The 25,649-nt window shown below is 42.3% G+C and overlaps 1 protein-coding gene across 1 annotated transcript; it reads right to left on the reverse strand.

The window, feature by feature from the left end:
* Positions 1–1,234: 1,234 nt before the first annotated feature.
* Positions 1,235–13,746, reverse strand: cstf2 (cleavage stimulation factor subunit 2). Its single transcript, XM_088989445.1, has 12 exons — positions 13,619–13,746; positions 13,320–13,398; positions 12,575–12,744; positions 12,344–12,480; positions 11,911–12,030; positions 11,712–11,834; positions 10,494–10,599; positions 5,386–5,485; positions 4,201–4,394; positions 2,961–3,085; positions 1,788–1,886; positions 1,235–1,563 (listed from the first exon to the last, which is right to left on the reverse strand). Exons 1-12 carry the CDS (start codon positions 13,698–13,700, stop codon positions 1,441–1,443), a joined length of 1,458 nt encoding a protein of 485 aa, XP_088845571.1. The 5' UTR covers positions 13,701–13,746; the 3' UTR covers positions 1,235–1,440.
* Positions 13,747–25,649: the final 11,903 nt, after the last annotated feature.

The raw sequence follows: 25,649 nt of genomic DNA on the forward strand, positions 1-25,649 counted from the left end.
CCTAAACGGCATCCGCGTGCCGATCAAGGTGCTCCAGCGGTTTTCTGGATCTGCTCTTTGAGGATGAGGATGCTCTGCCGCTGCTCGGGGGGCAGCATGGCAATCTGTTCCGGGGTCAGCTGTAGAACTTGCATGATCAGGGCAGCCTGCAAAAGAGGAGACAAGGGGGGAGATCAATGGGATGTGGCGGCACAATTTGATGACATGCCTCCAAAGCCAAGATTAAAAAGTGCTTTTAAAATTTGGAAAAGCTGTATTTCAGTATAATGGGCGAAGCAAAAATGGCAACGTTAACACCTGGGTTTCATTTTGGGGCAGGAAGAACATCCCGAAGAGACACTCACCTTCTCTTGGTCTTGTGTGGAAACTTGATTTTGAGCCGGACTGAAGCCGCCGCCGCCGCCTCCTCCTCCTGGAGGAGGAACTCCGGAAATAACGGGACCCTATGGAGAAAAATTTGCAGTGCTGATCAACAGAGTCGTGATTATTGAACGAAAAACTGCAGTGACAAAATCCCATCAGAAGAAGAAATCATATGCGGTTAGGAGAAAGTAATAATTCATAAAACAGAACATTTGGGACAAAGCGAGAAGAAAAGCAATTAGAGATCGAGTGAAGCAGTGAATGCAAGCTTAAATCACGCTCCCGGGAAGAAAGGAGACGAGAGACACTTAATGGTAAAAGTGCGCGATCATATCCATCGCTGGGAGAACGCGACAAGCGAATGTGTGTGTGTTTAACTTCATGTTCCACGATTAAGAAAAAAGAGGACTTTGTGAAGAATGCTACGTTTGCCGCTGTGGTGGTGCTTCCATAAAGGGTGTGTGAAGGCAGAAAATATTTGCCAGTATGTTAGCCAAGAACAGGGGCAACATATTTTCGCCGCCGCCTTGCCAAAACCCATCCGAATCTTTGCCGTGTGGTTGAAGCAACAACAGGCATGGGTCGTCCTAAACCAATCAAGACTCCGTTAAGAAGGCAACTAGCATTGCGAGGAGGGGAAAAAAGCCGAAATGGGCACACTGCCGCATTAATCCGCCATCTTGGAGGTGCACAAGGCTTATTTGCCAAGTATGTGGAACACACAAGGCCTCTGGTATAACACACATAAATAAATCAATAAATAATAATAGTGGAATACTTTAAAACATACATTAACATATTTGCTGTTTTCCAATTCAAATAATCATTTCATTCACTACAGCGAGTTTTACATGAAGAAAATATGGTCCAATTTCACTTAGAAAATTAACAGTTTTACAAGAATAAAGGCATGTTTGTGGGATATATTTGATCAAAATGGTGTGATTATACCCAATAAACCAGGTATGGTGGTGGGATATACGGCTGGAGTTAAGTGTGGGTCCGTGTTTGAGCCCACTTTGGGGCGACGGGTCCAGTAAAGCACCTACCTGCCCCTAAACGGCATCCGCGTGCCGATCAAGGTGCTCCAGCGGTTTTCTGGATCTGCTCTTTGAGGATGAGGATGCTCTGCCGCTGCTCGGGGGGCAGCATGGCAATCTGTTCCGGGGTCAGCTGTAGAACTTGCATGATCAGGGCAGCCTGCAAAAGAGGAGACAAGGGGGGAGATCAATGGGATGTGGCGGCACAATTTGATGACATGCCTCCAAAGCCAAGATTAAAAAGTGCTTTTAAAATTTGGAAAAGCTGTATTTCAGTATAATGGGCGATTTGTAGAAAAAGATGGCGTTCAGCAAGCAAAAATGGCAACGTTAACACCTGGGTTTCATTTTGGGGCAGGAAGAACATCCCGAAGAGACACTCACCTTCTCTTGGTCTTGTGTGGAAACTTGATTTTGAGCCGGACTGAAGCCGCCGCCGCCGCCTCCTCCTCCTGGAGGAGGAACTCCGGAAATAACGGGACCCTATGGAGAAAAATTTGCAGTGCTGATCAACAGAGTCGTGATTATTGAACGAAAAACTGCAGTGACAAAATCCCATCAGAAGAAGAAATCATATGCGGTTAGGAGAAAGTAATAATTCATAAAACAGAACATTTGGGACAAAGCGAGAAGAAAAGCAATTAGAGATCGAGTGAAGCAGTGAATGCAAGCTTAAATCACGCTCCCGGGAAGAAAGGAGACGAGAGACACTTAATGGTAAAAGTGCGCGATCATATCCATCGCTGGGAGAACGCGACAAGCGAATGTGTGTGTGTTTAACTTCATGTTCCACGATTAAGAAAAAAGAGGACTTTGTGAAAATGCTACGTTTGCCGCTGAATGAATGAATGAATGGTCTGAAACTATTGGAAGAAAGAAAGAAAGAAAGAAACTATTGGAAAGCATCCAAATGGCTGCAAGCTGCCTGGTTGAGTTCATCGTTCCTGTCACAGTGACTGAAGGCGAGAGCGTCAGTGAGGAGTTTGTTGAGCGCGCGGTCAGGACAAACCATCTATGATTTGGCGGAATTTAACACAAGTAGGTATTATTGAGCTTGAATATTTCGTTGTGTAATAATATGTTTTGAATGTTGAAAGTGATTCCATTTTTCAATAAATGTTGATTTCTTTGCCCCTTCGATGGAAACTTAAAAACAGACGCAATCTTGATAAATCACAGTGCATATGTTATTTTAATCTATTTCCATTTCCTCCTCCAAGTATCTGCGAAATAGTTTGTAAATGCCATATCTTGCATATTCCTTGAGACAAATTTATTAACTGATCAGGGATATTTTTCACATTTGAAAGACAGTTAATAAATTGGGTTGTAGTGTTTTTACTGTGCTATGAGGTTTGTACATACTACATTTAAAGGACAACCGGCACCATTTTTTGTTTTTGTTTCCCACTGACATCAGAAAAACGTTTTATAGCATCTAAAATACCCAAATCAGGCGATTAGACAAACAAAACTGAAGGATACTTCAGCCTTGCACCCGATGACTCTCACAGTTGAACAATTATGCAAAGGAAAAATGCCAAAAAAGAAATTTACCGGCCGTGCAACGAGGGGTGCATTGGGGCCCATGTTGTGGGGGATGGGGCCTTGCATTCCTCCCGCCATGGGAACCCTTTGGCCTGCGACGGGACCACGGGCGTCCATTGCTCTAGGATCGCGGCCTGCAGGAAGAAGATGTCGAAAACACAAAGACATGAATCGCAAATAAGGTTAAGTGAAAAAGAAGTTACTAGCATAGTTTAGAAAAAGAACATAAATTGAGTCTCCTGGTGTTTTCTTGGCATGGTAAGGTGAGTACACTGAATCTTCCTTCAAAGATTCTTGCTCAGGTTGAAAAGTCCATCTCACCGAGAGAAAAAGATGACAGGGCTGTGGTGGCCAACAAGGCCGTAATTGGAACCACAGAGATAGCAGCTTTTGAGGAAATCAACGCGGAGAAAAATTACCACTAGTTTGGACGAGAAGTAGAGCACACCTTGACTCGACCACTCTTTCAGTGTCGAAAAGAAGGTGGGAGGAGGAGGAACAGGCAAGCAGCAGAAAAGGGTATGGATGATCTTTTTGCATGGAGAGGCCCTTTGCCATGCAAAAAGATCATCCATACGTTCCACGCTTTTTACACTTGAGCCTCACCACATCTGTCTGATGGTGCCCTCTTGTCCACTCGAAGCAACCCCTGTTTAGTTCCACTGCTAACTAAAGACTTGTGGCACTACCGGTTGTTTTTGACTGCTCTGAAGCTATCATTACAAGATAAAATCAATCAAAATAACAATTCGTACAATTAGAATTCGCAATTTAAAATACTATACTTTGCACAAATAGTGTTCCTTCACAACCCAACGTGTCTTACATGTGATTTTTTTAAATTGACCTGTTCATTGATATTGCGCCTCATCGATAAAAGTCATCAACATTTTAAAAAAGCATTCGTAAAAATACACCACTTCACTTTTACCCCATTCTCATGTTACAGCCAGATTGAATTGAATTCATTCTTGAAAAATTCCCCCTCACCAACCCTCAATAAAGACTGAAAACATTTTTTTTAATATTCACACTGATCTTTTAAGGAGGGATACAATTTTTCAAAAAAATATTTTCATAGATTGGGGCAAATAAACCAAAAGGTGCTTGTCACGATGGAGTGCTGATTGTACAATTTTGCCTAAGTAAATGACGATGAATATGTTTTCCAGTAGGACTGTATCGTGGTGAAAGTCAAATGATGTGAATATTTTCTTGACTCGAGTGCCACACGGACACTTCAGCTGACCTCTGGTTTCCATTGGGGGTCCACGCTGCTCCATCATAGGAGGGCCTCTGGGGTCACCCATCATATTCCGTGGTTCGCCCATCGGTGGCCCTCTCAGATCCATGGGGGGGCCTCGCATTTCAGGTGGTGGGATGCCTCCCATCGGGCCCATGTGAACCGGCGGCTGTGGTGGAGGTGCTGCCATGTAGCCTCGGCTAAACAGACATTTTGATTGGTTTAGTGCTCGGCTGGACTACACAGAAGCTGACAACTACAAATAAGTAGCCCAGGGGTGCTCATTACATTGATTGCGATCAACCGGTAGAACCTGGACTGGTCCCAAGTCATCCAGGAGGGGTGTAGAGGACAACAAAACCAAAAAACCTAACATTTGTGTCTTTGTGTACTTATTTTTTGTTAATGTACACTGCAGTCTCATTTTCCCAAAAAGTATTTTAAAAATACAAAATAAAATAAAGTAGGTAACTCTTGAACCTATGTTAACATGTGACCTACATCACCGGATGTTGTTGGCACTCAGCAGTCTGCAACTGCATTTTGCGATCAGAACCTTTGCCCTGTATCTTTTTATCATTATTGTCATTGTTTATTTCATGTAATTCATCAGGACCACGGGCAAGGAAGAAGATTCTAGAAATGGGGGCGACTGTACAAAATACAATACATACATATTGATTCATATCGCGCTTTAACAACAGCAGAAGCTGTAACAAAGCACTAACATGGACAAAAGGCAAATGCTTCCCCCTCGTGGAAGGGAAAAACATTGCCTGAGGTCTGACCAGCGCTTGATCCGCACCCCCGCAAGAAAAACCAAACATATTCGTCAATGGCGCTCCACGTCACACTTCAATTCCTGAATACGTTCAGGAATGGCAGTGAATGAGTTAATAGGCTGTAAAAGTGAGTCGCATGCCTGTGTTTCAGGCTGTTTCTCATCATGGCATACGTGCGTAGGTGTATGTGCGTGCGCAGTAATGTGTCAATCGTCGAGGTCGGTTGATTGAAAAGTCCATCTTTGGTCCAATGTGAAAAAAGAGAAAAAGAAAGAAGAGGCCATCCTTGTCATTCTTATCGAGAAATGATATAGGCCGTGCAATTTGAGAAAACTAGTTTCAAAAGCACGCACACTATGAATTGTTCAGTGGACACTCGGTGCCCCGTTTCATGCGCCCATATACTCACTTGGGGTCAATGGTTTCTCCTGTGACCGTCAGCAGGCTACCCCCTCTGGGATCGTTGGGCCCATCGCCAAGCAGGCCTCTTGGGGGTATGCCACCTGGTCCTAAGGGAGAACACACAATATGAAAACAGGTATAAAAGACACAATGACACACGACACTGTCCGGCCAAAATATGTCACTACCTCATCCAAAAGATTCTGTTGCATTGATTGTTGATTAATCAAGTATTGAGGTAGAGAAGTAAAATATAGAGTGCAATTGTGCTCTTCTTGTTTTCTGAAGAATGCATTATCTCTTCTCTTTTTATTTGAGTATAGCGGTGCCTTGAGATTTAATGATCACGCGAGTGAGTCTCGAGTGTATCGAGAGTCAATACACTCGTTTCTCCAGTGACTTTTCTTTAAAACGGAAACACATGTTTGGCACAGTTTTTTTCCCCAAGATATTTTAGTGAAAAACAGGATAAGAGCATCACTGAATAGAAGTAAAACTTCATGCATCATTATTCCATGCTGCAATTCAACTCTTTGTGGTGCTCCTTCTGTTGTTCCTGTCTTTGTTATTGGGGCAGTGTAATGCCATCAAAGCAGACGCAAAAAAAAAGAATAGTATTTGTGCTATGATTGTATGAAAACCTCTTAGATGCTGTAATTTTCCTTATTTTCAAGCAGGATGCTCTGCTCACCCGCCCTATGTGGCTATGCTAAGAGTGAATTGGGTTTACAAAAGACGAACGTTGTAGGCAAATGACTGACTTTGGAATTTACCCGACTTTGGAATTGATCTACTTTCAACCTCTGTAGTGTCTCTTGAGTGAGAAAGAAAAACACATAAGCAGAATCTTCTTTTCCTTTTAGCTTTTCCCTTCATGGGTCACCACAGTGAATCAGTGTCCTCCATCTTCAGAGGTTTGGTTTCATATTATATTCCGTCAGACAAGAAGCCTCGTGGATGACAATCATGGGACGGAGTCAATTGCGCTGAACAATGCCAAAGACAACGTGTTGCAAAAGCAGTGACGTTTGAAAGGTTTGACTTGAGGTAAGCCACAAATATTATTCCCAAGGCTGTCTTGCCTCACCTGTTTAACCCAAGATGAGAAACGAGTCTGAGAAAGCAAGAATTGGAGCAGACACAATCAATCAGCCGAGCCATACAGTTTAAATTCACATTTATGGTATAGTATAATGTAGTAGGTAAGTCAACTTTTTCAAACTGGTAGAACCCTGAGTCCAAACCTTACTGCTTAAGCGGCAGATAATCAATTACATAAACATAACATAACATTATTAAAAGAGCTCCCAGGGAGAACTTGTCAGATTGTCTTTATGCAAACGAGCAAAGAGAATGGACTCTGCAATAGCGGAAACAGGTCAAGAGGTGATAAAAGGTGTGGCGGAAGTGTGATAAGGGCCCGGCGCAGTTGGTCAGGTAGAGGTTGAGCAACATTTTACGGGAAATTCCCAGAAGGCGATCACATGACCAAGGGAATAATGAACGATCAGGTTTTTACCAGCAACGGTCTTCCCAATTGTAAAAAGAACAGTGCACGCATTCATGGGCCGGATTTCAATGCACGGAGTGGCCATTTTGAATCACTGATGGTCATAAAGCGTAGCAAAAACAAAACAAAATATGAGGCTTTTTTCTATTTGGCCACAGCAGTGCATTTCACAACTAATCTATAAAGACACGCAGCAGCCAAGATGACAAGTGGAAATCAAAGCAGAGCGAGGCGGGGGGGGGGGAGAAGTGAGCAAGTGGCCTGGTTTCAACACACAAATGAAGAAACAGAGCAATTATGGTTGAAACACCGCTTACTAAGACAAGGCTTGTATTATTGAGTGATGGAACATTGCTGCTAGTGGTATGCAAGCAAACACGAAGCAATGGGTGTGTCAGTGTTAAGTGGCTTAATTACATTAAGATTAATTAGAACTTTCCTGACATGGCTGCTATGAACCGCAGCAGGCTGTCAAGAGGAGACAGCAGGCACCTCCATGTTATCGCTTATTGATGTGGCTTTGAACAACAAACACATCTGTTTGTTACGTTTTAAGGACCTATTTGTAGCCTAGCCAAATCAAGCCAAAAACGCATCTACTGCATCTTACTGACAAATTCTGGTAATCTAAATGTATATACATACAGTAAAGTCTCGTTATATCGATATTCAAGGGAGTCCGAAAAAATATCGATATAACCGGGACTATCGATATATCCGACCCTGTTTGCATGTAATTTTCTCCGTGCGTGCATAGAAATAGTATCGATATAACCGGGACTATCGATATATCCGATATCGATATAAGGAGACTTTACTGTATATGACTGTTTTACACTGCCTCCAGGTGGGCAAGAAGTGTACCAGAAGCAGCAGCATCATGTCCATTGAATTTAAGCAAAAATGAGAAAACACATTATATGGAGATGCACTATTACTCAAAGTAGAATAATCAGAATGTGTTATTTGTATTCCTAAAAAAACAACATTTAGGGTTGGGGATGATTAGGGACATTCGTCTCAATGGGGAAAATGTTATTGATATGAGAAATAAGTGTTTTGAGTTAACTGCATGGTCGGACAACAAATTAAACATGTTTCTCAATTCAAGGCACCACTATTAGAAAAGGACTGACGAAGAAGTGCACCATCTTCAGGGGAAAAAACTATTTGACCATTCGCACCATAATTGATCAGACACCTCCACAGTTTATTTTACTGTATTCTTTGCTGCATAATGGGAAATAAATCCATTGTGGAATTACATAAATGCCTTGACTGGTTTAGTCGTGATTAACTGAACCGTTGAGTCAGTTCTGAGTCAAAAACAGAAATTATTTTTCATACACAATGCAGATTACCTTTTTGTTTGAAACAGCCTCGAGTGACAGAGCTCTTCTGTATATTTTACAAATTAAGAGTGATCTTTATGCACATACGTTTTCCCGCCCCTGCTTTGGCCGATGTTTGCGGAAATGCAACCTTACACCACAAAAAAAACTTTCCGCTGTAAGCATTATCCACTTCAAACCTAATTGCGGGACTGATTGAGGGAGGGGGTGGTGATACCTTGAGGTCGTTCGAGAGCAGCTTGGGCAGATCCTGTGGGGGAATGCTGGAGGTTTCCTGAGCCAGCGTTAAAAGTGGAAAAGACAGGAGACAAGACTCAAGCGAGCAAAGCGGCACTTGAATGGGAAAAAAGCATTGGGGAGGTGTGCAGGAGATGAGGTGAATTCCACGGAGGGGGGGGCGGCAATGAGCAGATTGTGTTGTGACGAGAACAGTGGCACGATTATGAGCAGGAGAGGTATTGCCTCCTAGGGATCTCAACGAGGAATGACATGTGCAAAGCATTGACCAGATGAGCGTCAGCAAAACCCCCAAACTTTCAAAAAAATAGTTGAAAATGAGAAAATATACAAATACCAAACCGCACTGCACCTACAAAAAAATCCATTCTTTTGTAGTGTAATCCAGAAATTATCCTCCCCACACCATTCAATTTCCCCATTGCGGGACGAATAAAGGTATTCTGATTCTGATTCAACACAAACACAATTGAATAATTGCATTTATTAAGAATTGTTAAGTAAATATATAGACTGAGGAGACTGATTACAAAAAAACCAGGGTGGAATGCGTTTGGGTTTTAACAAGGAGATGCACTTGGTGTTTATATTTTAATTTTATGAAGAGCCCCCATACTCCTGAGCTAGACCTTGGCATCACAGCCGCACTTATGCTTTGGTTGAGAAGTATATTTTTTGTTTGTTTGTACTTTGTTGCTCTTTTTTTTATAGAAATATAGTACTGGTGTAATAATTTAATGAGAAATGTATATAAAACAGGGGGTAGGACTTGTGGAGCTTTTGAATTTATTCCAACTCCCTGTGAAAATATGAACCACGTTGAAATATGGTGATTTCCTTTTTGCCATTATTGAGGTGAAAGCATGGACAACCTCTGATATGAGATATTCTACTGGATAGTTATTCCACGTATTCTATACATAAATATGAATACTGGGCTTATTTTAATATATCAAGTACTCATGAAGACTGGCAATAAATGTAAATTTCTCCACTGAGAGACTAATAAAGGCAAATCCAATCCAATTCTAAATCGATACTTATCCTGCGCTCTTGTGGCCGTTTTATTCACCCAAAGTAAACAGCATGTAAGGGTCACAGAAGTGAACTGCTTACATGTGATCAATCCTCTAACATGCCTGTTAAGAAGCAACTTTAAGTATATTTAATGTGTCCTGCAACAAGTCAGCCACACATGGCATGCCTGAATAGGAAAGGTGTTGAAAATGGATGAATTGATGGATGGGGTTGGATGGATGGAGGATTACATTTATGTGGTCAATATGCTTATATTTAGACCAAACATGAAATACCGTGTGGCTTCAAGTATCGAGGATATTTTTGTTTGCGAGGGAACTACAAAGTGGGTGCATTGAGCAGAGAAGAGTAGGGACCTCTCCCCTCACAAAAAAAATAAAGTTTGAATATTGTTAGTCAATCTGGAGGCTGTTGTTTGTGTTATTGTTTGGGCTGCTAAATGCCGTCTTGGCTGACATTTCACCATTCATAAGCAATTCAGCTCACTCACTCATAGGTCCACTACACGATCCCCCATCCCCATTCTTCAAGCTGCTCCTTTTTAGCTTGGTCCTAGCTGGTACTGAAAGTTTGCTGCGTTTTATACCTCACGGTCCCACAGATCTCGATCATTATATTGTGCAATATTGTCCCAGAATGCTAATTTCACCATGTTGTGAGTGTCTGCACTTTTGCTGCTGCTGTTTGACAAACTATGTATATTTGACGTTGATTGGTTGTCTGTGACCCAACGCCATAAAAACTTCATATTTGCAAACCCCTGTGAAAGGAGGGAAGGAACAAAAACAAATAAATCAATAAATAAACAATGACAGCTATAGGGAGCCTGTTTATGTGAATTTGAAGTGTCAAGTCAATTCAGATGATATGACTGACATTAAATAAGCAACAGCTGGAAAGCAAGTGGTCGAACGTAATTGAAGAAGAGGAAAAACATCCATTGCTTTTGAAACAATAACTGCTTCTTTGGATCATTACCTGCAGGGGCGGCAGGTCCTGGGGCCGGCACTGGTCCTGGTCCAGGCACAACACCAATGTTTGGAGCTTGCATCATGGGAGGTGCTCCATTGACGTGCATCCCAGCCTGATCACAAAACAAACAAAAAATTATCAAATACGGTAGTTTTAAGAAGGGGGTCACAATCTGGGGTTGGTGAGTCAGAATTTACAATAACAGCAATTTCCATAAATTCAAAAGAGTGGCTTACAATAAATGATAACAAACTTACAGTGATATCACAGTGGATTGAGGACCACAAGTTGCAGAAATCTACAAGAAGTCATTATAATTGCACTTGAAAGGAAAAAAAAACCAACAGATTTTTAATCGGGAGTAGTGAGTGGGGATATAATTTCAATAAGCGCAACCTGCCTCGCTATGAAAATAAACAGTGATATTACTGTTACAATTGCACCGTTACCTGCTTCGTGACTTCTTTTACAATAATTCATACCGAAGTAAAACTAGTGACTGACTGTGACAAGCCAAGATGTGGCAAGACACATCCGACAGTCAATACAATCCTTGTGAAAATCTACAGCACCATGAAAGTCATTTTAAAACGACACGATCGTGATGTTGATGCACTCAGCATGCAGCCCAAGATCATCCCTGCCATATGGATCAATTCTCCCACTAGGGTAGGCAGTGATTTCCTTTTCACAAATTCAGTCTTTTCTTGTAATACGTTTTCCCCCTCAAATGTTATGCAGTTGCTCATTGTGGCATGCGTGTGTGCGAGCGTTTTAACATTATGCAACAGGTCAATTGCAAGAGGTTGGCCACTTGTCAATCAAATAAGGGGGAGTTTTATGACATCATCATTTCTGTCACCATGAGTAGACACCGTTGTATTATTTGTACAATGTTTGCTATAGATTGTTCTTGCGCTCTCTTCATACCTGATACATGTTTAAATGTGTTTGTTTCATCTTAAACGTGCCGTAAATGTAATATAAACTTGCCTAGAAGGTATATCTATCTCACGGCTTTCATTTATCGCAGGTTTATTCTGTAACATAATTACTAATGATTTCAGCCTAGTTATATAGTCCTGAGCATGCTGGTAATAATGAAATAAGGAAATTAATCTGTCACAATTATAACCATTTCAGAATGAAGAGAAAATAATGATCCGGGCACACATATTGGACAAATCAATGGAACAGAAGAGTTAAAAATAGCGTTCGGCCTACCACAGGCTGTTGCTGTGGGGCCGCCATGTTGGCTAAGACTGGTTGTGGATTAACTGATGGAGCTCCTCCTCCTTGTCCGCTTGTGATGAGTGGCTGCGTCGTGCTTTGGTGGTGAAGCATTTTCTGTCAAAATGGTACATTTGTTCATAACTGCACAGATGAGTATCTTGGGTAGGTTTGTGAAGGGTCGGTCACTGACTAGGGCAATCTCCGGATCTACTACGCGCATGACCACCTGGGCCTGTAGTAAGGCATAGGCCAACTGAGGGTTCTGCAGTAGCATGTTTCTTGCCTCTTGAGGACTGTTTTGCACACATAGCTACAAAGTGAGGAAACAAATTTGTAAATGAGTTACAACATCAGATTGACTAAATGTTATAAAGCTGTTTATCAATTTTCAATGGGCAAAAGCACATGATTTTTATACATGGTAATTAGAAGCACATTATGAAACAAATATTACAAAAATACACAATGCTATATTGATGATATCATCTTAATTCACCTATAAATGTAATTATAAAATGTTTGCCTGTTTAGTTGAACATAGACTACCTTGACGTTTATTTTGTTTATTAGTAAACACTGAATCCAGTCAATCACAATCGCGGTTGAGAGAAGATACAGCCCACCTTCATCTGTTTCATGAGTTCAAACATCTGCTCAGGTGGCAGGCTGGCAACAGCCCGGCTGATGGACTCAGGAGCCTCCTCCGGTCCCACGCTGTCCCCAAATGGAGACTCTATGAGGGGGGCTCCTGTTCCTAAACCTGTTGTCATACAGAACAACAAAATCTCTTCATAGTCACATCATACAACAGAACCGGTGTACAATATCATGGTTGAGATGCTTAAAATGCATACTTTTAAGCTCTTCCTTGTTTTTCTCACTGGCTGCGTTGTCCACACGTAGAGCACGACCATTAAACTCTCTGCTATTGAGGTTGCGCATAGCACTGAGTGCAGTTTCCTGGTCTTGATACTCACAGAAGCCATAACCTTTTGGTTTTCCCGTCTCCCTATCATACACTAACCTGAAAGTAAAATAGTCATGACAATCAGCATTGACGGGTATATATTAAAGGAAATGTGGTGGAAAATAGTCTTTAATACAAATACACTGGTGCCTTGTAATACAAATGTAATTTGTTGCATGAACTCAATGTACTTGTAATTGAAATTATCTGTTCCCACAGCCATTGCTTCTTACAGCAACATATTCTGTAAATATTTCTCGAGTCACTGACAATCTTTGAGACAACCATCCATCACCAAATATGGTCATGGTTCCCAAAAGCAGGTGCAACCAAATCGTGCGTAGTGCATCCAACTGTTAAAGATAGAGTCCAGTGTGTAAAAATCAAAAGGCAAACGTGAAACACACACACTAATTTGTTTAAATACAGTATATTGTTCAATAACCAGCAGCCCCGACTTTTTAACCACATAAAATCTGACCCCTTTGGCAAAAGCTTTGGACACCTCTAGTATGTATAAACCGATGGGTTGTTTCAAATACTCTAGTACAAACATTGTAAAATCGCACTTGAATCGCTAAAATGATTTCATAAACAATGGCGAAAGAAGGGAATGTGTTCACGATACTTACCTGAAGCTAACAACAAGTCCTACTTCAGAGAAGATGTCTTTTAACTGTTCTTCGGTTGCTTCATAAGGAATATTTCCCACTGAAACGTATATAGGTACAAATGATATTGAGAGCCCATGCGTCCGCTTTTTCCTTGTATAAAAAAAAAGTTTAGCTTTCTTTTTTTGGCTTAACAAAGGCCAGAACGGCAAGAACGAGCATGCTGTTTGCATCAGCGACTTAGCTATAACCACCCTTCGCGAACGCAATAGTATAAAAAACATAGCTTTTAACGCAAAAATAATGAGAAAAATACTTACCAAACACTGAGCGTAATGAACGGTCGACGGCCGGGTCTCTGTTAGCAGCCGCGGCAGCAGCAGCAGCGGCAAGATTCGCCATTTTTCGGGGGGACCAAAATGAATGCAACACCCAAAAGTCGAAAATGACAATTTCCGGTTTCCGGTCTCGTCAAATGGTTCCTACTTGGATAGCATAATGGTCATTGTCACTTTCAGGTGCCTGTGGTGTCCTCATCAGAATCACTCATTGGTCAGGAAAATAGAAGAGAATAATTCAACGCTAAGGTCTTCTGATAAGTAACCGCTAACCAGTCATTTTCACATTAACCAGTACAGTGAGAAGTCTTTTGAAATGTGTATCATCCAGTGCATACAATAATTCTCAAGTGGATGGGCACATTTTAGGTTTGCAGGTTTTCTCCAGGTATTCTGTAGCTGCCGCCTACAGTCCCAAAACATACGTGTTATAATCACTGGAGTCTCTAAATTACAGAGAGGTCTGAATACGCGTGTGAATAAATTTCTATACCCGATGAATTGGCTGGCAACCATTGCATTTCTTCTGACATTGCATTTATTTTAAGCATAGCATACTCCAGCCTCCAAACCCAACTATAGGAAGGCTGTAAAAAGTGTTGGAAAAGAAAAGTTTTAGATTTTTAATTATTCTAATCTGCAGGCGGAAGTCCAGGGGCACAGGGCTCCAGCTCAAGCCTTCCTGTGTGGAGTTTGCATATTCGCCCTGTGCCTGCGTGGATTGTCTGTGGGTACTCTGATTTGCTCCCACATTCCAAAAACATGGCTGGGAGGTTGATAGAACTCCTCAAAATTGTCCTTAAGTGTGATTGTGAACGCAAATGGTTGATCATCTATGTGGGCCCTGCGATTGGCAGCATGCTTTAGTGTTATCATTATCCAACATGGGAGTGTGTGTGTGAAACTGTTGTCAAGTGCACATATCTAAATATATATTTCAAAGAAAACTGGTCCCTATACACAGTGATACAGTATAGTGTATGCTCACTATGCAATTGCACTCTCCACGAGTTAAGTCTCCACCCATGTGATGTGCAGTGCTGTAAATCTGAGCCTGCACTCAACAAACAGCGGCCGATTTGCTCAGTTGGGTTCAGCCACTTTAACAGATTGCCAAAATGTCCTGACCTTCCGTGCCATGTGCCATGTGCTGGTATCTCAGAAACAATACATACATCTGTAATGTCATTTGTAAATGCTGGGCAAGTGGATTTGCCAAATACTTGCTGGGCAAGTATTTGGCCAGAATTCAAGGAGATGTTACAATTCTTGAATAGAGTAAGAGAGAGGATTTATATTTAAACATATATATACATAACATATACATATACATAACATATATTTATATTTTACATATGCTAAACCATGATTACCAACTACTTTGGACAGGTGAACTATGGAACATTGTCACATCAACTCAATTGCCCCTAAATGTCTTCATTTGTTGACTCCAAATAAAATTTATTTTTATTACATCAGCACAATATAATGACAGCAGAGTAAGTAAATTATCTTTAAATAGGAGAAAGTAGAAATAATCTCTGTATCCAACTGTTGCCATATATAATGTGTTTGACCAAGCTAGCTTGGATTTCACTCACTTTTATATCACTATGCACTCTCATTCAAAGAGAGTGAGACTGCATAGTGATCATCCTTATATCAGTCTGTATCATTACTTTTTGTGACTTTTTTTGTGGGGTGCTCCAAGTTTCTTTTTTGAGTGTGAGGGCAAAAAAACCACACATTTAACACACGAATGAGAACAATATGTGAAGGTAACGAGTTCCATGACAGAGTGCTGGGAAGTGGCTAATTGGGCCCAATTTGGACATTTCATTTAGTACTGCACTCACTTTTGCTGCCAGGTGTTTCAATGTACATTCATGGCTATGTCGAGATAATTTGAGAAGGCAGACAATGTTATCCAATCTGTACGGAGACTACTTTCGAATATTGCAAGGTCTTATTTCTTCTAAAGAGAATTTTAAATAAAAGCTCACAAAAATGTTGGAAACCACCAACAGCTCCACCTTATATGAGGTTAATCAGCGACAATTTAATGGTGGCAGGTGTGTGATGTCTCGCATTTAACATGATTTTGAATGTGAATGTTATGTTTTCTTAATGTTTTTTGCAACACCAACGCAATGAGAAATTAAGTGACATGGTGGATCTGGAAATTATTTTTTTGCTTTGACACGTACATAGCTCATCAAACGGGTTACTTTGAAGGGGCATATGTATTTTAATTGCTTTGTTTTCAATAAATCAAAATAATCTTCTGTTTGAACATTTAGTGTTTATACCTTGAGCACAAAACAAAAGCGCTAGAAACAAAAACGTCCTTGTTGACCAGCGTTGCCCAGAAACTAGGTCGATGCACGTCACGATTAATAATAAATAATGAATGTATAGACGGCGGGGTCCCATCCCTCACCCCTCCATGCTAACGGGAGCCGACGGACTCGACTCGTGTCAGGGGCAGATGAAGCAGCTACATTGCTACAATGTCGAATATCGTGCATTTTTTTGGTCACCCGCACGGGGGCGCTGGACTGTATACAGTAAAGGTACTGTGAACCCTGCACATCCCTTGAGGGCGCAGCAGATCGAGGCGTGATTTGACAAGGAACTCTATCTTTTAACAGCGCTCCACCCAGTGTGGTACATGCGCGTGAAGGGACCTAAACGACACATTTCAGTCATCGAGAGACTCAGTTCAGCCGAGAAAGTACACATTTGTAACTGAAGCGAGTGGATGATTTTGCCTCCATGTATCATTCATGTATTGTTGCAGCACCGACATGAAAAAAATCTATACATTGGTGTCTTACATGCACAATATGAACAGTTTTGCTCTGCAATCCTAAAAATATGCTTCAATAAGAAATCTCCATAGACTGCATATTGGTATTGCATGTGTTGAACTACCAAAACATGGTGTGGTGTGTCAAGGACGAAGAATATTAGGGGCCGGCTGCCATCACGTGTCTAAACGTAATACACCACACAGAGGTTTGGGGGATGTACAACGTTGTCAGTGGGACAGTAGGAATGACCACTCTTTCTCTAATTGTATAGACGGCAGGGCTAGGAAGGTTTGGGGAATAGACTTCTCACAACAAAAATTTGGCGATGACAAGGAGTGGGAAGACGACCATCACATAATTCGACTAGCCATATTTTCCTAAAATTCCCATTGGCCAGCACGCCTCTGTGCATAACATACAAGAGTAAAAGCCCTTTCTTACCAGTTGTAATACCACTATTCAATTTCACTAAGTATACTCATTCACTCATTCGTCTTCCTGACTGGGTCCCGGGGGATGCCGGAGCCTATCCCAGCCGTCTTCGGGCACCAGGCGGGAGACACCTTAATTGCTTGCCAGCCAATCGTAGGGCACACAGAGACAAACAAACAATCACTCTTACACTCACACCTAGGGACAATTTTTAGAGTGTTCAATCAATCTGCCATGGATGTTATTGGAAGTGGTAGGAAACCGGATGACCCCGAGAAAACCCACATGGTCCCAGGTAAAATATGCAGACTACACACATGGAGGGCGGAGTGGGATTTGAACTCATGACCTCTGCACTGTGAAGTCGCCGTGCTAACCACTCAATTACTCAGCCGCCTACCAAATATACTACAAGCACAAAATGAATTGTGGGAAATGTAGTCCTATGGATGGATGCATCCGAAATATTTTAGATGCATTCATCCATTTTCTCATGCACTGATCACGAGCGTTGCAACATGCTAAAGCCAGCTCCCTTCGCGTAGTAGGCGGGGACACCCTGAACATACATCAGAATCAGAATCATCTTTATTACCAAGTATGTAGAACACACAAGGAATTTGTCTCCGGTAGTACACGCTGCACTAGTATCATCAAAAAATGGAGAAAAATGGTGGCACTATACAGAGAGTTAATCGCTTGGGGGAAGAAGCTGTTTAAATGCCTGCTGGATTTGGTGCGCAAGGATCGGTAGCGCCTGCCTGAGGGGAGTAGCTGGAAAAGGTGGTGGGAAGGGTGCGAAGGGTCCAGTAGGATTTTCCGCGTCCTTGTTTGGATTCTTGCAGTGTGCAAGTCCTCGAGAGTGGGTAGGGCGGTGCCAATGATTTTTTTTTCCGCCGTCCTAATTGTCCGTTGAAGTTGAATTTTGTCCATTTTTGTGGCGGCCCCGAACCAAACTGTGATGAAAGAACACACGATGGATTTGATGTGTAGAAATGTCGTAGCACCTCCAGTGGCAGGCCATGCTTCTTGAGCAGACTCAGGAAATACATCCTCTGTTGGGTCTGATGGGTTAAAAATGATAATTCCTTCTGGTTCATGGCTCTTCATGGTGTTAGAAGATGGTAGTAAAATCAGCACGAACCAAGGTGTTGAAGAAAAAATATTATTTTAATCTTGTCGACAGCAGGGACATTGTGAGGTCGGTTGAGGAGGCCCAGAGAGAGAGAGATGTGGCGTGTTGGGAGAGCTTTTGTAAAGACGGATAGGATGTGACGTCGTGTAAAGGCGGGCAGGATGTGATGTCATGTAAAAGCGGCCAGGATTTGACATCATGTAAAGGCAGGCAGGATGTGACGTGACAGGAAGTCCAAGAAAAACAAAATGATGCAAAAGGAAATAGAAAATATGTTTTAAAATGTGTTCGTATACCGAATTGCCTTAACAGGCCCTTCCCAGGATGGAGTTGGTGTTGACCTCCCACTTCATGTCCTGGTAGACTGTGATTCCCAGGAACTTGAAGGTCTCGACAGTTGACCCGAGGCACTCGATAGTGTGAGGGGCAGCTGTGGTGCTGGATGTTTCCTGAAGTCCACGATCATCTCTACCGTCTTGAGCGTGTTCAGCTCTAGGTTGTGACGGCAGCACCAGAGCTCCAGCTGTTCCACTTGTTGTTTGTACTAAGACTCGTCACCGTCTTTGATGAGACCGATGACCGTAGTGTCGTCTGCAAACTTTATGAATTTGACAGCTGGGTGCGTACAGATGCAGTCGTTTGTGTAGAGGGAGAAGAGCAATGGTGCGCGTTGCAGATGATATTTTTCACAGTCTGACCTGTTGTGTCCGTCCCGTCAGGAAGCTGAGGCTTCACTGACAGATCGCAGAGGGACACCCCAAGCTGGAGAAGTTTGGGGATGAGGAGTTCCGGGATGATGGTGTTGAACGCAGAGCTGAAGTCCACAAACAGGATCCTTGCATAGGTTCCTGTGTTGCTGAGATGCTCAAGGATGTGGTGCAGCCCGATGTTGACTGTTGAAGATTTGTGTGAAGAGCGGAGCCAGCTGGTCAGCACAGACTTTCAGGCAGGAGGGAGACACTCTGTCACGTCCCGCAGCTTTCTTGATCTTCTGCTGCTTGAAGAGCCGTCTCACGTCCAGTTCTTGGATCTGTAGGGCAGAGGGTGGAGATACAGTAGTTTCTGGTAATGGTGGGCAGACGTGGGAACTGGGGGTGTCTTTTTCAAATTGGCAAAAGAATGTGTTTAGCTTATCAGCCAGACGCTTGTTGTTCATAGTCAAGTGGTTGGCCGTCAGGGCCTGCAAGGCCTTCTCTGCTGGCCTAAAAATATCTGATCCACAAACGAATGCGAATTATATTTTGTCCATTAATTCTTTTTAAACACTGTCATTCCAAATAGTCTTTCAGCGTCCTTTCGTTGCTTTTCCCCCTGTTATGCTGCTTCCAGATGTGTGTTTTCTTATCTAAGAATTTAACCAATCACATTTCAGCCATAATTTGTTATCACGATCACAAATCTACCAGTACACCTTCATGATCAGTTCTGCAGGCCTTGGAGCATAAAATCACTGTCGATGAAACTGTTGCTTTAACCAATCAGAGTTCGAGTTGGCAACCGAAAGCTGGAAACGTGAGAGTTTTCACAAACTATGATTGGCTAGTCTCATGAATGGCTAGTCACTAGCCAATCATAGTATCACTAGCCGCTAGTGATGAGCATACTGGCCAGAGCTAGCGCACTGTATCTGTTGCGAGCTACAGAGGCAAATATATTGTTGTGTTGATTTAATAGCGGTTTGGTCAACCCACAATGGCTGAAAGAGGAGAAGAAATTGATTTGGTTGCAGATATACTGTTAAAGCAATTTTCAAGACATACTTTCAAGGATAGATGGACATCATTAAGTTCCGAAGCTATCAATAATAGCATATAATATTGCAATTTTATGAGGTAATCACAAATCCACACGCTCATAGTCCAAATTCACACAGTTTTATGACAGTATTTCTTACATTTCTTCAAGTCAAAAGTTATTTCCTGGCCAATGGCACCCTCTAGTGGACGTGTAGTAAATCACACCACACTTGCACCTGATTGATTCAGACGTAGCGCTACTGAAGGCCGACAGTTTACATGCACGGCCCACCACTGACATAGAAGGACAACCATTCGCATTCTCAATCGCTCGTATCGACAATTTGGAGGAGCAATCAACCTGCCAATCCTGCATGTTTTGGAATGTAGGAGAAAACCAGAGAAACCCGGTGAAAACCGACGGGTACAACATTCAAACCATTCACAGGAAGAACAGAGCCAAAACTAAACCCTGCACTTCTGCAGTTTGTGGCCGATGTGCTTACCAGTCGACCATATTGCCACACTGTAATTCTGTCTACAAATTATCACATATTTTCAAAATATACAATTTTAATTATCCCAAAGCTGTCCAATAGACATGCAATTACAACCAATTGTTTATCATATATGTCAAAGTGTCTGTTGGGTAGAAATAGAGATTTCTTCTTCATTTGGCACACATCAGAGATGAGTGTTGTAATCAACCCTGCCAAATTTGAATGATTAAAAACAAATGAAGGCTTCAAAATTGTGACATTTGTGTTTCTCAAACGCTGTGGGGTCGTCCGGTGTAAAACCACACTCAGGGGGAAAATGATGCATCTCTCGTACAGCAACACAACCCTTCATGTGTGCCAGGATACATATACAGCATGTATATCTTCTGAAATTGTGGATGTCACTGGTTGGGGTGCTATCTATGTCACGACGATCGGGCACGAGTCACTCGCGAGTTGTCAAGTTAACAGGCTTCCGGGGCACATCCTCGCTTGGGAATTTAAACAACGATAACGAAATTTTCAATGCATTTTCAGAGTGTAAGCATAGTTAGCTATCTTACCGCATGTTGTATTGTTAGGCATGGTACAACTAAGTAACGTGCAGTAGCACCGGTTAACCACTTACAATGAACGAATGTGAAATAAGTCGGTCAAGTCACTCCGCATTGTTTTAGCCACCTCCCTCCAAAAAATAAACAAATAAATAAATACATAAATACATCAGGGAAACAATAAGCATGAATTGTTTCAAGTTTTATCTTCACTTCCTTGCTACTTGTTTTTCAATCTTTGCATATGTTTCCATCAATTACCTGATATAATCTGCAAAAAAATCACTTCTTGTGATGAACAATATACCTATCAATTACGGTAAAAGTGTTGAGAGAATTAACTTGTTCTCCAGGACTTTGTCGACTCCGACAAATAGGAACATTTTATTAATTTATTTTTTTCTTGATGAGTAATTGATACCCGAAATTATTGCTGGACACAAAAGTAGAAAGTGTGCCTGCATTTGTGCTTCAAATGACCAAATGAACACCAGATTCTTATGGAGTTCCCATCACGTAAGCACAGTATGCATGCGTGTGCGGTCCACCGTCACGGGATTACCCCTCCCGAGAACATAAGAATAGAAACCCACTGAGCTCCAGTCTGTTTGTTCAATTCACCTGTAGGGCCTATCTCCGGCGCTAGGACCCTGGGTGCGCGATTCTCATCTCCAGCTGCTGCAGACCCAAAGCTCGGGCAATAAGAGAAGATCGCGAGGACAAGCAACAACAACAACAACAACAGAAAAAACATTTTAGGAGGAAGCACCACCTCTATTAATTTTTAGCGGAGGAACAGCCTGTTTTAGAAGCCTCCCACCCACCCTCTCTCTCCGTGGACGACGGCTCGCTTGTTGCGCCGTGTGCACACGCATGCTTTGCGGCTGCACACTGCTCGGAGCGCCAAGGTAAGAAGACTGCGCTATAGCGTGCGATTACTAATAACAAAGGCGTTACGGATAGAGGTGGTGGGCGCACGTTGCACAAGGAGATCGGCGACGCGTCCAAACTCTGACAAACTTTGACCTGATTGTGTTTTCATTGTTGTCCTACCCCCGTTTTATCCTCGCCCCCGCGACGTCTCGCTGCTATCCCGCGGCATTGTGTGTCGAGGGCTCACACACAAGAGCAAGTTAGGATGACACGGCGTGTGTCTGCAAAGGCGAATGTGTTGGGAGGTACGTAGTTAGATTGGCGGAGGGTGTTTAAACTACACGAGAAGTCATTGATTCATGTGTCCAGTTTTTTGACATGTGGACAAGCGATGTATTATTAACACCGGCGATCAAGCACATTAAGCCTCCCTTCCTGATGTATATAATGACTTGAGCCAAAATGGATTCCCGATTGCCCCCTCCAGGTGAACTTATACGGGACATCCTCGTTTGGTGAAGCCATGGCGGCCTAAAATAGTCTCACGAGAAGGGAAGCAAGGGGGGTAGTTTGAACTGGAGTCTCTTGTCAATAAAACACAAACAGCCCCTGAGCGATAAACATATACGCTGAAATGCACTATTTCTGCACTTCCGACGTCCTCATACAGGGCCGAGTCACGGGTCGCCCAAGCCCCGGTGTGGGCGCTCACGACCGGGAAGAGTGCTACCGCTTGCCCTGGTTGGTGGCGGCGACGCTCTCGATTCGTGATGTGTTTGTGTGAGTGTGGCACCCCCGACGTTTCCACCGTGCTCCGTTTTTCTTTCCTACTCGCTGCCCCTTTTTGTTAATAAATGTCCCTTCATGTTTTTTTATTATAAAAACGGGGGTTGCCGTGTCCCCATTGGGCAGACTGTCAGCGGTGTGGCTGGCCGACTGTGCGCAGCCATTACTGGGCGAATGACGAAGGGCATGTCGGAGAGGCTCCCACATGCCGATGATCCACGCAGCCAAATAGTTTCAACTCGGACTGCTGCCTTGAGTGTTGCCCCCCCACCAGACACAAACTGCACCGCCTCAACACAAGGCTAAAACAAAACAAGCCCCCAAAAACATATCACCCCTTCGTGTGAGTACTTGTATCGTTGCCCAATACCCACCCGCCTAATTGTTGAGAAAAATAGGAAATGCCTTGAAGAAGTTGATCCAGGCTTTCAGTATAATGAAACAAGTGGCCTATTTTCATCAAGGGCTCCTGAACGGATGGGGATGGTCATATGTAGTACTAATTGTTGTCTTTATTGTGTTGTTGGTGTTTGTTGCAGGCTTGCTCTTACGTGCTTATGCCTTTTTTAAGAATGTTTTTCACTTATAACCTTTAATATGATGGTATCATGTCTACCACATATCTCTGGGGTAAGAATAATTTGATTCGTGTATCTGTGTTTCACAGCTTGTCTAATTCTGAATAATTGGAATTTTGTTCAGAGACTGATGAAAAATCAAAATTTCCAATGCCCACGTCAAGTGAAGAGGAAAAACTAACTAAACAGTAAGTGAGGCTTTCCCTGTAAATGTCAGTTTTTGTCTATTAAAATATTGGTTAGCTTTTTCACAAAAACATCCATGTCATTAAAAAAAAAATCTTACAACTTTACCCTTCAAGGAAACCGACGCCTCCGGACAAGTTGTGTCCATAATTTGTAAAATCGCTTCAAATGACTTCGACTGAGCGTATTTTATAAAGATTCCACCGCATATAGCAATATTTTACATTTTAAGAGTCGCGCTGAATTTTCCGGAAGTCTTGTTTTTGAGTTGGTGACGAGTCCTCACGTCACTGAAGGAACGCCCCTGCCCGAGAAAGGACACATTGTAGTAGACCTTTCATCACGTCAATGCATTTTGCGGTACTTTGTTTGGTCTGAAAACTTCGTGTTGATCCGTGTTAATGGCGAAATTAGAAGGAAAACACATAAATAACGCGATGGTGAATCCTTGTGTGTTGCACCGAGCATCTATTTGACATTCGCTGACAAAAATTCTAAGGAAATAATCACCCTGTTTCCACGGACTTTGTTGCCATCTTCTGCCTCTTTTGGGTGCTACACCCCCCCCCCCCCCCATACCTCAAAATGACACGGAATAAATTCTTTAATCGATTGCAAACATGTATGCTTTCCTCTTCAGAACTATTTTAATCATATTCATAACTGAATGAGTAACAAGAAAGCATATTCTCCGAATCTGAAGCCATTGTTTTGATTCTCGAGCAACGCAAGACGTCTTGGCGTGACGCCACGAACAAGGGGTCGGGACCTTCTGAAACTGGCCACTTCCGGTTTTAAATTGAAGTACTTTTTAGACACTTTAAGTCATTTTTATTGGTGTTTTGCAGTTGACAAAAAATATCATACTGTGTGTTTTGGGTATTTTAGATGCTATAAAACGTTTTTCTGATGTTAGGAAACAAAAAAGTGATGTCGGTTGTCCTTTAAATCCAATGAATCATTGATGGTTTGCATTTGAAAAAAAATGAACTGGGAAGTGTGCATGTAAATATGAAGACTTTACATTCATTCATTTTCTGATCCGCTTTATCCTTACAAGGGATGCGGAGGTGCTGGAATCTATTCTAGCTGTCTTCAGGCAGTAGGTGGGGGGCATACTGAACTGGTTGCCATCCAATCGCAGGGCACACAGAGACAAACAACCTTCCGCCTTCACACTGACACCTCGGGACTATTTAGAATGTTCAATCAGTTTGTCATGCATATTTTTGGAATGTGATCGGAAACCGGAATACCCAAATAAAACCCACACGGTGGGAGAGTATCCAAACGGAATCAAGCACATTACCACTGCACTGACACGCTAACCAGCCGTCCACCAGGCTGATGGCTTTGTGACATCTTATGTGAAAAATAATTTAAAAAATATCATTCGAAAAGCGATATAATGGTTCACTGCTTAGCACATCTGCCCCACTGTAGAGAGTTCCAGGTTTGAATTCCAGCCTCCAGCCTTCTTGGGTGGAGTTTGCATGTTCTCCTCATTCCTGACGGGCTTTTCTGCGTCCCCGCCAAAAAAAACATGCATGGCAGGCTGATTGAACACTCCAAATTGTCACTAAATGTGAGTGTGAGCGAGAATAGTTGTTTGCTTCATTGTGCCATGCGGTGTTGGCTTGCCTACTGCCCAAAGACAGCTAGGATAGGCTCAACACCCCATGACCTTAGATCAGAAAATGACTGAATGCATGAATGAATGACCGAAAGATATAGGTATCTTTCAGCCAATATAAAAGTTGACATTTTAAGACCTAATGTTTGGGTACCACTGCTTTAAATAATAGAGAAACAGATGGCAGTTCATGTTGTGTGATGCTTATGATTCCTTGTTGGTTGACATGCAAGTCTTAAAAAATAATGTATGTTAATATTTGAGATCTGTGATATCACACAGCTCAGTTTGATTCACAAGTGCATCTTAGGCACAATGGAGGATTTTCCCAACCTAAAATTTGGAGTTGGTTGTGGTTAGCAGCACAATGTAGAAAATTGATGGATGCTTGCATATGAAATGTCTTCTTAAATCGGAGGCTTCAACACTTTGGGGTCCTGTCCCAAATAGTGGACCAGTTTTAATATTCATTGTCAAACTCATGCATGTGTTCTGAATCATTTAGTTACTCATTGAAATCATGTTTTTATCCATTCATCCATCTTCCTCACTGTAGTCCTCTTGAGGGTGATGCTTGAGCTGTGGCCTATCCCATCTGACTTTGAATAAGAGGTAGTTTACGCCCTGAAGTTGTTGTCAGTCATCCGCAGCACACTCACAGACAAACATTCACTCACAGTCACATCCATGAACTTGTCTTAAAATAATAAGAATCATAATAATAATAATAATAATAATACATCATCTTTATTGCCAAGTATGTAGAACACACAAGGGATTTGTTTCC

Source organism: Hippocampus bargibanti, linkage group LG02, assembly GCF_051943395.1.
Source record: "Hippocampus bargibanti isolate YZ-2025 linkage group LG02, ASM5194339v1, whole genome shotgun sequence".
Lineage (NCBI taxonomy): Eukaryota > Metazoa > Chordata > Actinopteri > Syngnathiformes > Syngnathidae > Hippocampus > Hippocampus bargibanti.

What these genes read in the sequence shown, in the direction of transcription:
- cstf2 (XM_088989445.1), bottom strand. Translation starts at nt 13,700, where the DNA reads ATGGCGAATCTTGCCGCTGCTGCTGCTGCCGCGGCTGCTAACAGAGAC. An exon ending in TAGATCCGGAGATTGCCCTA is followed by an intron (nt 11,835 to 11,910) that starts GTCAGTGACCGA and finishes CCATTTTGACAG; the next exon opens with AAAATGCTTCACCACCAAAG. An exon ending in CCACACAAGACCAAGAGAAG is followed by an intron (nt 1,564 to 1,787) that starts GTGAGTGTCTCT and finishes CCTCTTTTGCAG; the next exon opens with GCTGCCCTGATCATGCAAGT.